Source organism: Columba livia, chromosome Z (assembly GCF_036013475.1).
Source record: "Columba livia isolate bColLiv1 breed racing homer chromosome Z, bColLiv1.pat.W.v2, whole genome shotgun sequence".
Classification (NCBI taxonomy): domain Eukaryota; kingdom Metazoa; phylum Chordata; class Aves; order Columbiformes; family Columbidae; genus Columba; species Columba livia.
The window spans coordinates 78,382,563-78,394,941 of NC_088642.1; the positions used below are offsets into that span (position 1 = coordinate 78,382,563).

Consider the following 12,379-nt stretch of genomic DNA (forward strand, 5'->3'; position numbering starts at 1 on the left):
TGCCCCGGTCAGCTCTCCCAGCCGGGAGCAGGGCTCTTGCAGGGCATCCTGTGAAGTCCTGGTAAAATTTTCACAAGTTTGGCTATTCTGTACATTTTATGCTCATCACAAACGAAACCTAACGTGGATTTGTGTAGCACTTTTTTTGCGAGGCCTGAGCAGGCATGTGTTGCTTTAGCATTTCAGTGGATTAAAAGCATGCATGAAAAGCAATAACTCTGTCTTGGGTAGTATTTGATTGATCATATACCTTAACTCTAGATTGAAACAGGATAACTTTATTAAAGACAGGAAACTTCTGCAGAATTCCCTGTGTGTGGCACTTTAGGTATGGGAAGAAATGTTACTAATGCTTCAGAAAGCAACACTCATGTGTTTCTTGAAGTGCCAACACTGTTATGTGCCTTAAGTCCAATTTAATGAATGCCTCAGAAGTGACCAAATGAAGTGGGCCAAAGCTTATCTGCATCATTCTGCTGAAGTAGGTGACATTGCTTTTTTGTTATGATGTTACCTTTATGAGGTTTGTTTGTGTATTTTTAAACCGATAGAGGGCTTGAGTTCTAGCTGTTTCCAGGATTTCCACTTGAAAATGAGGGACACTCCCCATTTTGAAACTTTAAAACAAAAAGCACATTACAGCACCAAAGAAGCCAAGTAGATAAGCTTAGACAGCTGTGCTATTTGTTTTTCAAATGAGCCATTACAAGTAAGATAATAGATAACTGGGGGAGCTAACTAGAATAAGGAAAAAATGGCTATAATTGCTATTCCTCTTGTTTCATTTAGGTATGTTAAGAATACAAAATCTGCTGTTGAACCCGTTGTGCATCGAATGGATGTATTTTACCAGTGATAGAATGTATTGTGAATGGAAAACTGGATTTCTAAGAAAGAATAATTTTCTCTGTAGCATGTAATTTTTCCCAGATTAAACTGTACAAGCTGAACAGTTGATATTAGTCACCAAAATAAACAGTAAAACTTGTAATGCCATTTTTTTTTGTCTGCGTCATAGGACCAAGGCTGTCTACAGAATTGTACATCTATTTTTTTTTTGTGTGTGTGGCTATCACAACAGACAAATTCAATAATTTGTATGTAAATATGCAGTTCATTTGCTATTTTTAGTTGCCAAATGAACTTACGAAGTTCAGAAAAGTCAGATTTATATGCTATTAACAGTACAAATATTACCTTTACCAAGAAGATCGGAAGTAAATACAAAACTGCCTTCTTGACCGCGACAAACCTGTATTTCAATGCTTTGGCTCGAAATACTTCAGCATCAAATCCTACCTTGCCATAGGGTTATTTATATAGTGTCTGAGTAGATTTTGTTTTTAATATAATCAACTGTTGTGTAATTTAAATTCCTCGCAAATTAAGCCAAACAAGTTCTGTACCATTTCAGACAGAAGTCTGTGTGCCCCAGTGCCCCGTTCCAATGAAAGCAGCAATAGCTGATACCAAAGGGCAAACGTAACTGTTTTCCCTGTGTTCTCTGTGGCTGTCAGACACTTGTCACCCATGGATTTCTTGAGGCAGATGCGATAGCTTTATGTTAGGCAATCCTGCACAACTGTTGTTTTTTTTTTTTTTTAAATGTATGTAAATTTTTAATATCCACAGCTGGAATCCCAGTTCAGCCACCAGTTAACCACAGCTGGTTAAGTTAGTCATTAGTCACAAGGGAGATATGCATGTTTGATCACCCATGTTGACTTTTTCTCTACTGCATCCTATTTTGGCAGGTAAAAATCTTTCCAAAGAACGGCAGGGCCTTGGAGACTGCCATGATTCTGTGCTTTTCCTTTGCTTTGGTTATAGGCACAACCTATGCCCAATACTTGGGTATCAATAGCTGCTTATGTTCTGTTTGTGGGAAGCTCAGAGGCATCACCAAGACACTGTGACTTAACATGGTACTTTGTATCTGCTGAGCAGTTCTTAACTGTGTGTGCATCATTAGCTTGTGATAGAGGTGAAATAATTTGATCCATACTCTGTTTTAACTGCTCAGATTAAAGCTAAGTCTGACCTGCCTTATTTTTACCAGGGGTATAAGGGTGGTCGTATTCATGTTTCTAAATGGTGTGACTATGTGTGCAGTCCTGGGGATCTGATGTGGGAAAGTCATAGCACTGTAAGGACTAGAAGGACACACCGGGTCACTTGGTCTATTTCCTTTGGTATTGCAATTAACCACATTACGTGCTGTGCTACATGCCCTTATTAATCCCAAAATCAATTGGGAGCACCCATTCACATAGGTTATCATATATGTCATCTCTAAGATCAGAGAGGTTAGGTTGAACTGTATGGTATATGTTACTATTTTAATTTTACTGCTGGTGAAAGTGTAAAAAGAGAGGACTGAAACACTTAATTTTAGCCCACACAGGAAGTTTTGGGGCAGCCAGATGCCTGTTCAGCTCGTTAATCACAACCACAGAGCTGTCCTTGGGGTGGAGGACAGCACCAGCACCGGCAGGTCTGCAGGCTGGTGCGCAGTTCTGTCACACTAGATACCTTCTTTCCTGTTACTAATTGTGGGAAATGCTTTCCTTACACACTGGCTGCTGCTCTAATTACATCGACCTCTCAGACAGTGATATTTTGTGTTCAAAATTGATCTAACACTATTACAGTGTTACATGCTTCAATTTCTTTTACAAGAGAAATACATAGAGCACATCACTAATATTCATTACTCTTCCTTTTCTGGCTCTTGTAATTTCATCTTACCACAGTGTTTTGAGCTTTTCTTCTGACCCTTGTGATGTTATTAAACCCGTAAGTCAAACCGTCTCATGTTAGGAGTCCTTGGCCTCACAGTTTTTGAATGCTTAATGTTATTTTGTCTTCATTTTCAGTTGTTCCCTTGCCACTGTTGTTTGAAAATGTCAGGTCTCAGGAGCTTTCAAATACTTAGAGATATTTTTCCTTTCTCAGCAGCTAACACTGAGCTGCCACTTCCTTCCCACTTTAAGTTGATTTGAGATGCCGGTGGGTTTTTGCTGTATCCCAGTAGAGACATTTGGGAACAAGGTGGAGGTTGATGACCAGCAGGTAACGCCTTCTGAAGATCATCCCCAAGTGTTCTCTCGCCTGCTAATAGTTCACTGAATGAAATTTCACAACCTTGGCTTGGATGCCAGGTCTGAAATCAGGAAGCCTGGAGTCATGGTGAGATTTATTTCACCATTGATGATTTAAGCTTGTGTTCTTAGTCTAAGCTAAACAGGCAGGCTTGTGCTATCTTCAGGTCCTCTCTGATGAGACGTTTGGGCAAGGTGAGGTCTCTGGCAGTCCATATCGCTGATCAGCAAATACAGAGATTTAGATGACTGGTTTAGAGTAGACTTCTAACCTTTAGGCAAAGCAAACTTTGACTTGAATTGCAGAAAGGATTATACAAAAGTATTGCTGTACCTCTCTATGTCCATATTTATGTTTTCTCTATAGTTATAACAAAGTCCATTGTATGAAAGAGCTTTGAGAAAGCTGACCATAGAATGCAATGTAACAGTACTCTTCACTCTGGAACAAAACTGAATAACAAAATTCTTATTTTGTGTGGTGCTATCATATTGGGCCGTAAAAAATAACATGTATGACCATGTGCAATCAAGAAGAAAAAATCTGAACCAACCACTAATTTGAACTTTTTTTTTTAATCCTCCTTCTTAAAAGGATCAAAGTGGCAAATGGGATGCTTCTAGTATTGTTGCTCTTTTTAAATATCTTGTTGGAGAATGTTTTTTACCAACAGTGACAGCACTTTATCCTTGTCTTACTGATGTTTTGGGAGACCACTGTTTTCATGGGTCTCATTTTGGTAGCTTTGGTTTAAATCTGCTGCAAGTCTTGGAGACTTTTTTAGTCTTTTTAGTTTTACTTTGTTTTGTTTTTAAAAAGCCAGCGAAGAAAATCCTGGGCTTAAAGAAGTAGCAATTAGAGAGGCAGAGAGGATGGTAATTCACATTTTCATTTTTATGCAAAATCTTTCTTGCAGGCATTATAATGATAACAAATGGGAGTCGTTTCCAATGTGGGAATGCTGCCACTCAATTGTGCTGTTAGCCCTGGGAGATTGTGTGTTGACAACGTAATTGATTTATTCTCTCTACAGCCAGAACTCCCCTTCATTATCTCTTAAGGATAGCATTTGATGAGATGCTTTTATTTAATCTTTTAGACTTATCTGTCTCAAAACCCTACCGCCTCTTGATGTTGAACTTCCGTGCTTCCTTTCTAACTAAATTAACATGGGCTGCTGCATTTTTAAGCTTGTATTTTACTCTCCCGCATCATGGATCCCAAGGAATCTCTGACTTCTGTAGCTGGGAACGCAAGAGCACAATGGGTAGCAGCCATCAAAGGATGAGAGGGAAATCTTTTCCTCGGTGAGAAGGACCCAGGGTCTACACGCAATGCATGACAGGAACAGGGGAGCAAATGTTCTGATCAAGCTGCCATGTCCATTACGTAGGGACTACAAACATGGCCCCTGATGGGCAGGATGATGGGGTTCCTGTATCAGGCTGGTTGTAGGACATTCGGTGGGAGAGCTTTGATCCCAGACACACCTTCACATGCTGGAGGGTGGACTTCACAGTGTTAGGCTGATGGTTGGACTCAATTATCTTAAAGGTCTTTTCTAACCAAAATGATTCTATGGAAAAGCAGAGGCCAGTACTAATGGCTAGACTGGTGTTAGGATGTTGGTCACTCCCCAGTATGAGGACATTTCTGAGAGGCTGTGTTGTTTTTTTGTTTTTTATTTATTTTAATTTAAATAGCAGTGCCTTGACCTCCACGAACTCTTGTGCGACCTAGTAAGTGCAGAATAAATGGAGTGGGGCAATTGATACCTCTGTGTACTCAGAAATTAATAGAGACGTAAAGAAATCCTGCCCCTGTGGAAAATACAGGTAAAGCTCAGCATCAATCACTTTCCTTATCTGAACCAATTTGGTCAGAGGAGCTTGTGTACACCTGCACACAACTGCGTTGCTTTGTGGAGACAGATGCAAAGATTTTGCAGGGAGAAGCAACGTGTGAGTTAGTGAAGAAGTCCCTGTCCGGCTAGAGCAGGAGGCAGCGGGGCTGATAGAGCAGAGGGGCTGAAATGCACTTTCTCTCCCCATGGTGAGAAGTTGCCTGAGCAAAGGAGGTCCTGCTCATACAAGGTGAGCCTGTTCTTCCCATGTTACCAAAGCCTAACTTGGAATCGGGAGATGGGTGCAAAACCTCGAATGGGGAACGCAAATGGATTATTCATGCAGGAAACTGAAAATGCTGCCCTATTCCTTCCTTTCATACAGTGCTCGGTCCTGTAACCTCTGTTTTGTCGTGTGTTTGTGATGTAAACGGTCTTCTGCACTAAAAGCTAGGAGGATCACCAAACTGTTTGGTAGCTTTGACAGTGGATTGCGGGTTATTTCAGGAGTCTACACCACAGTGGCTAAGGTTTGAACATAAAAATTAACAGAATAACCACCACCACCATCATAGTCTTTTCTCTTTAGATATTCTTTGCTGTGCAAGACAACTTCTGAAACTTGGGCTTCCAAAACTGCATGTTGCAGCAGTGTGAGCTCACTAGTGAAAGTGAACTGCTATTTATTATCTGTATTAGGAGCCCTTCCCTTGCAGTTCCACAAGGTTTTGCTGCACTATACCTGGCAAATAATAAGGCAAAGTTGCAACCCAAAAGTGTGAAACAGCAGAACCAGGCTCTCACCTGTGCAAATCTTAGTTTGTTAAACGTGAAATGCCTAATGTTTTTGTTTTCTGGTCTAAGACAGAGATAAATGATTAGAAGACATTCTTTCTTGCTCAGACAGAAGTGAATTTTGGATGCTACAAATTACTTTCCTGTGAGTGCTCTTTCTTGCAGACACCGCTGCTCCTTCCTGTAATTACACTGACTTTGTTTGCCAGATGTTCAGTGACAACATTATACTGCTGTAGTCTGTTTTCTAGTTGCTTTTTTTGTTCCTAGGACAACTCCTTTCTTGCTTTTTCTTTTAGAGAGGAAATAGACAAAGGGGAAAAAAAAATCCTTTACAAATGTTTTAAAGTGCAAAAACTCGGACAATGGGCTTTGCCCCTCTCTCTCTGTCTAACTGAAACAATGAAAGTCCTGCACTTTAATCTTCTTAGCCCCAGGGGGTCTTCTAATTATTGCAGCTGTTGCACAGGCTTATACATACCGATGTCCTGCTCCCCATTCATCTTGGAGGCTCTTTTATGTCCATTAGCTCCTCACTGGAAATGGAAGAGCCTTCAACTCTAAGAATAGGTGAAGTTTACCTTTTGGATCAGGGTGAGAAGAACAAAGCATTCTCCAAGTTCCTTTCCAGGATTTACAAATGACCAAAGGCTCTTCTCAGCAAAAGCTACTTTAAATTGGTGTTAATATTAACTCTTTAGTCCTGCCTTATTCAGGTATCACAGGGATCCTGAACATGTGCCAGCTGGGAAGGGCAGTGATTGCTTCCAACATAGAAGGGATGAGAAGCAAGATAGCTGATTGGGGAAGATGCACTCATGTATTTAAGCAGTAGGAAGCTTTAAAAAAATACAAGTTCAGAGAAATATGTTGCCGTGTCCTGCTAAGTTAATGAATCTTTTTGTGGTTGTACTGAGAAGCAGTGCGTTTGTGCCCAGATGAAGTGATATAGCATCAGTTAAGCAATCTTTGCAGGGGGTGGGGAAGAGACAATTACCCTAATTCCACAGAAAATAGCTTTTAATTAAGACTAAAACAACAAATCAAATGAACAAACTGTTTTGCACACTTGGGCATTTCTGATTTGACCCTGAGTTATGGAGTCATTGTCAAATATTGTATAGTACAGAAACACCAAAGCTACCAAAAAAAAAGGTTTAAAATGTTTGTATACGTTCAACAATAGCATGCAGTAAAGTCAGATGCCTAGCTTGTGCATAGTTCATACTTATGACTCAGGGTAAATGTTTTATCTGCTTCTGTTATGAGTTCTGTAAAACTTGTCAGTTTCTTATTTTTAAACCCAGAATACAGGCAGGTCACTTGAACTCACATTTTTACTTACTACAGTACCACTGAATATAATGAGGTTTATTTTTACTTAGCTAGGTATATTTATACCTAGGTAACTAGCTCACAGTATCAACCAACATTACTAAATTCTGAATATATTAAATATTTTGATGCATTCCTCAGCTACATAAAAAGATCTTAAATCATATTTTTATTATTTTAAGCTTTTAAATTCCAGGTGTGATTAGTCGCTGTTGCCTAGCTCCTTTATGTTGTGAGATAGTGCTCTGTGTTCGACATGTGGTAAAGGACTGTGGTGGTTAGGGTACACAAAGCCAAAATATGCACGCACACACACACACACATATTTATACATGTTGATATAGATATATTATATATACATATACAACTTTTTGCACATTGTGAGACAGTATAAATGCTATGTAAATTTGCCCAAACCAGGCAATGGAAGGTGCCCTATAACAGAGAAAGTGGAGGGATACAGGAGTTTGTCAAGCTATTTCTCTGACATTCCCTGTCAATCTCTGCTGGTGCAGATAGTCCACATTAATAAAAAAGCATTCTTAAGGCTGTGCTTTAGCACTGGAGTGGTCTGGAGTAATGTGGCCCCCATCTGTGCTGTTATGTCCTCTGGTCCCCAGCACAGGATGAAGGTGCCCATTGGAAGTTGTCTCTGGTCTCTGCTTGCTCCTGAAGTCTGCCCAGAAATTGTTTGGAAGGATGTTATGGTGCCTGGTCTAAACAATGCAGAGAACTAATCTAAGAATTTAACAGTCTTGAATTGCAGGCACCTGGAGTATTTGATTTAGCAATAGAAACATAATTATAATTTTTCAGGGTGTATTCTTCACTTGTCACTGTTGCCAAACAGTTGGGTCAATTTGAAGCTGAAATTACTTTTTTGCTTGGAAGAAGCACTGTTCGTGATGGGTTCCATCAGCAGTTCTGAAATGGCATTTACAGACCACTCTAGTGGTCCATAAGCTTCCAGTTAGTGGCTGCAGCTGGTGTGACTTCACATTAAGTGATGAACCACGGGGATTCCCAGCATTGCCTCTTCTGTTTCCTGTTTCTCTGACAGTAGCTTTGATTAAAGTTGGTGTCTGATAATTGAGGTTTAACCTACATGTGAGTAGTTTTCAGATAATCTATTCTATTTTAATTTTAGAAATCCTAGTAAATCACAACAAGAAGAAAAATTCCTATTTTCTATTTTTTTGCCATATCCAGACTTTTGATAAGTGGCAAAATTTTACGGAATTTGTCTGCATGAACAAAAGTATTTCTAAATATGTTGGAACCTCTTGAATCAATGTTTTATTAAGTTACTCATATTTCTATTTACTTGTAAATTAGCGGACTTCATCCATCTTTCAGCAATGCTCTAATAACAAACACTTGTTGTTAAATTCATTATTGCTGCAATGCCACTGTTTTCTCAAACTGTGTGTTATTTCCTCATCATGAAGTACTCCAATAAAATCATCAGAAAAAAGGAACATTTTATGGTTTATTTTTCTTCCTTTGTAGCTATTCTGTGTAGCGGATGTTTTATGGTGTTGCAATGCTTCTGAAGATTTTAGAGTGCAATAAGTGAGGTTGAATGTTATTTTTCAGAGATCATCAGGAGACGTCCTTTTGATGCTAAGCTGTAAAAGACACTGGCAACAAGGGGGAAGTGATTTTGCAAGTTTGAATACCTGTTTTCTGCCACTTTGGAGTTGATGCTCTTTATGGTTTGTTTTAGGTGTGCATGTGCAGCTGTTACCAAATTCAGTGGGGACTATGTGTATATAGAAAACAGAATGTGGCTTCTAGACAGATCCTGTCCTAACTAAAACCATCTTAACTCTAGGCCTCCCTCTGCAAACATCTGATGTGCTGAAGTAACCTTTGAAATTGTCAAGATTCTTTCCAGAACCAGAAAGGCTCCAAACAAAAGCAGGCTTTGTTTTGTCTGTGTCATTTGTAGTGTGTGCAAGAAAACATGGTTATAAAAACCTGACCAACAGACATATATTTATGAATTTTATATTTGTAGTGAGCTTTGGCACATAGGAACAGACATCAGAACCATCGTCAATTAACAAATTTGCATCAAAAGCATAATTTTTTTGGTGTCCCCATTGGTCATGTGTCTCACTGCACCTAGCAGGCCTCAAGCACTCAGGGGATCCCCCATTCACTGTTGACACTTCTGTGTGGGGTAACTGCAGCTGTCTGCTTCAAAAAGCTTATTTTTAAGCTCACTTTTTCTGAAGACTAGATGTGCTTAGCATTGTCTGGTCATGCAGTTTGACTCACAGTTGGACGCATCATGTAGGCCAAGGAGACAACATGTTCGTTAGCACCGCTGGCATCAGCAACCTAGCCTGGTGTGGCATTAGTTGACCAGTACTTGGAACTGGACTAGTCTGGGTAACTATGTGGTATCATTGATGTATTTTAGCATTCTTTTTTTTCCTTTAAATCATGATTTTCTGTAATACAACAGTAAAAATGCATATATGCTTAATTAATATTTCCTGTGTATACAGTGAATTTAATTTTACCAACTATTGATAACATAATGTGTTATAATTACTCGTAGCAGCCACTAGAGGGGGGGACATCATTTATATAATAGCACATCTATTAGCCTTTTACAGTTTTTATTGTACCCCTCTGTTCTCAGCATTGTAACAATACCTAGGTAAAGTCAGAGCGTGATGATGGCTGCAGAAACGATGCAAAATGTGTCACTAATGTGAGGGTTTTTTTTTGTTTGTTTTTTTTCAGGTGTTGTATTTCACTATCGTGCAGCAACCAGCAGGTACACTCTGAATTTTACACAAGCTCAGCAGACTTGTCTGGACAATGGTGCTGTCATAGCAAGCCCAGAACAACTGAAAGCAGCTTATGAAGATGGATTTGAGCAATGTGATGCTGGCTGGTTGTCTGACCAGACTGTTAGGTGAGACATTTAAAAGGCCCCTTGACACAGCTTCACAAAATTTATATGCTTAGCTTGTACAGACTTAAAATGCTAACTTGCTGTAATAATAAATATGAGCATGCTGCATTTCAGGTATCCAATTAGGCATCCAAGAGTTGGCTGTTTTGGAGATAAAATGGGAAAGAAAGGAGTCAGAACATACGGGCGCCGTTTTCCTAATGAAACTTATGATGTGTATTGCTATGTGGAACACATGGAAGGTAAGATAGGTCCATATTTATTCTGCACTGCAAGATTTAAAAACTGACTGGAGACTCTAATGTGGAAAGTCAAAGAAATAAGAAATTCTGTGTAAAATAAGTCTTGACTCTTTTGAACCTGAAGAGAATTGCTGAATGAAGTGAACCTATAGTTTGTGGTCTAGCAGACCTTAATTAAAGGCAAATGTAGAGTCTACAAAGAGATAGTCAGATTTAAAGCTTCTATAGTTAGTGCAGTAGATCTGACAAAAGCTGCTGCTGAAGCATCATATTTTTGAATGTTATAAAAGGATTTTTGAAGAAACGCTTAATGTTTGAGGAGCTAAATATTATATATATATATATATATATATATATATATATAAAGATAGATATAATACATGTGCTAACTGTATTATAGTTCATAAAGTACACAATTAAGGTTTTTTTTACATGGCCATGGCATAAAATTAGACAGATATTTAATTGCAATCTATGTTTAGTAATACCTTTTTTTAAAAAAGGGCTTCTCAGCAATAAAAAGAAACAAACAAGAAAAATCTTTCCAGTAAGGAATCGGCATCATCTTTAGTAAAATCCTTTGTAATTCTGTAGTACAAGTATAATTTTTGCAAAAGCTGCCAATTAAATGGCTGTAATACAGCAGAGTTATTATAATTCTGCCACATAGTGACTTTAAAAAGTGGATCATATTGTGAACCCCATGGTACCTTGTGATCCATGGCCAGGCTCTATGACCAGTCTTAATTCAACAAAGAGTTTGATGGCAAAAAGAAAAATATGGTAATTTTTTTCTGTGATTGGGCAGTTCTAACATGCACAAATCTCCATATTACTCACGTGATGTTGTAATAATTTCTTATATTCACTTCCAGAAAAGAAATTATAAGTATATCCTTTCAGTGGTCCTATAGATATATTCCAGACACCAGATATTCTTATGCTTGCATGTTACTGTGACTAGTTAAATAAGTATGCTTAAAATATAAATGCAGAAATGTATTTTCCTGTTGCCTATTTTTTTTTTTTGGCTTTGTGCTGGTTATACACATGGGAACTTCATTCTGATACAGAAATACATTGCAACCAGGACCAAAGTACATTTTCCATTTACTGCAGTGGTCTGAGTGTGTCACACTTCTTCTGTGTTGACAGATTTTTATTCCATGCCAGTTTTGCTGTTACTTTCTAAAAATATGCTAATAGTTTCTAATTAAATATCTTTTGTGCTGAAGCCTGACTAATATGCATTGAGTTTAGTGCTCATGAAGTTAGCAGAGCAATAAATCAGCCATGGCTCTGAGCAAGCCTGGCTTTGTGTATGTACATATATTTGTAACAAGCAATTGCAAAATTAAGGTGCCCAGTGTTTGTGTTCTCTGTCAGAGCAAAAAACATATCAGACCATGCAGAGTTTTCTACTGCTGATGACTTAGGGAGGCTTTAGTCATTGAAAGCAGAAAGCACTTTTTTCTTGCCTTTAGTAGCTGAGGATCTGCCACAGGTTGTTGTCATCTTGGAGATTTATATAATACAAGTGATACAAGTCTTGCAAAGACTAAGAAAAACATATCAACTTTGAAACTTTGAAAATTAAGTGACTGAATTTTGTTAGTGCTCAGCATTGTGTTGATTTTACCTGTGTTCCTCCTGTATCTGTCAGTGACCAGCACAACTGAACACCTGGAGTTCATGACTGGTGCTCCATCAGTACTTGATGGGATTGAATTCTGAATCATCTCTGAACCAAGGCTTACAAATTCAATTTGGGTCTTTCCTAGTTTACAAAAAGAAATTTCAACTAGTCTGTATCATTCCTGGATGAAGAGCAATACCTTGTTCTTTTCCCTGTTAAGAACAGAAAAGTGTAAATAATATGGAGAAGCTTATCCTGGATGCATGTGAGCCAGCAATTTCTCAGGGTCAAATATTCTCACTGAGCTTTTAAAAAAAATTTTTAAAAAGTCAAGACTGAAGCGTATTTCACTAAGGCTATTATTCTGTAGCTAGAATGACCTGGAACCAGGCCATGAGGTTCAAAGATGTTGCAGCAACTGTGCAGTCTTCTTTGGTGCAGATGCACATGTACAGGCTTTCGGTTTCTCATAAACACTAGCTGATTCTTCTTTG

At 38.6% G+C, this 12,379-nt stretch overlaps 1 protein-coding gene across 7 annotated transcripts in view; it reads left to right on the forward strand.

Moving 5' to 3' along the window:
* Positions 1 to 12,379, forward strand: part of VCAN (versican) — a 115,127-nt gene that overhangs the window by 20,850 nt on the left and 81,898 nt on the right. For all 7 annotated transcript variants that reach the window (XM_065046468.1, XM_065046471.1, XM_021280313.2 and 4 more), the window contains exons 4-5: positions 9,833 to 10,007; positions 10,122 to 10,249. In XM_065046468.1, coding sequence (XP_064902540.1) covers positions 9,833 to 10,007; positions 10,122 to 10,249 — 303 coding nt within the window. The remainder of the gene's footprint in view (positions 1 to 9,832; positions 10,008 to 10,121; positions 10,250 to 12,379) is intronic.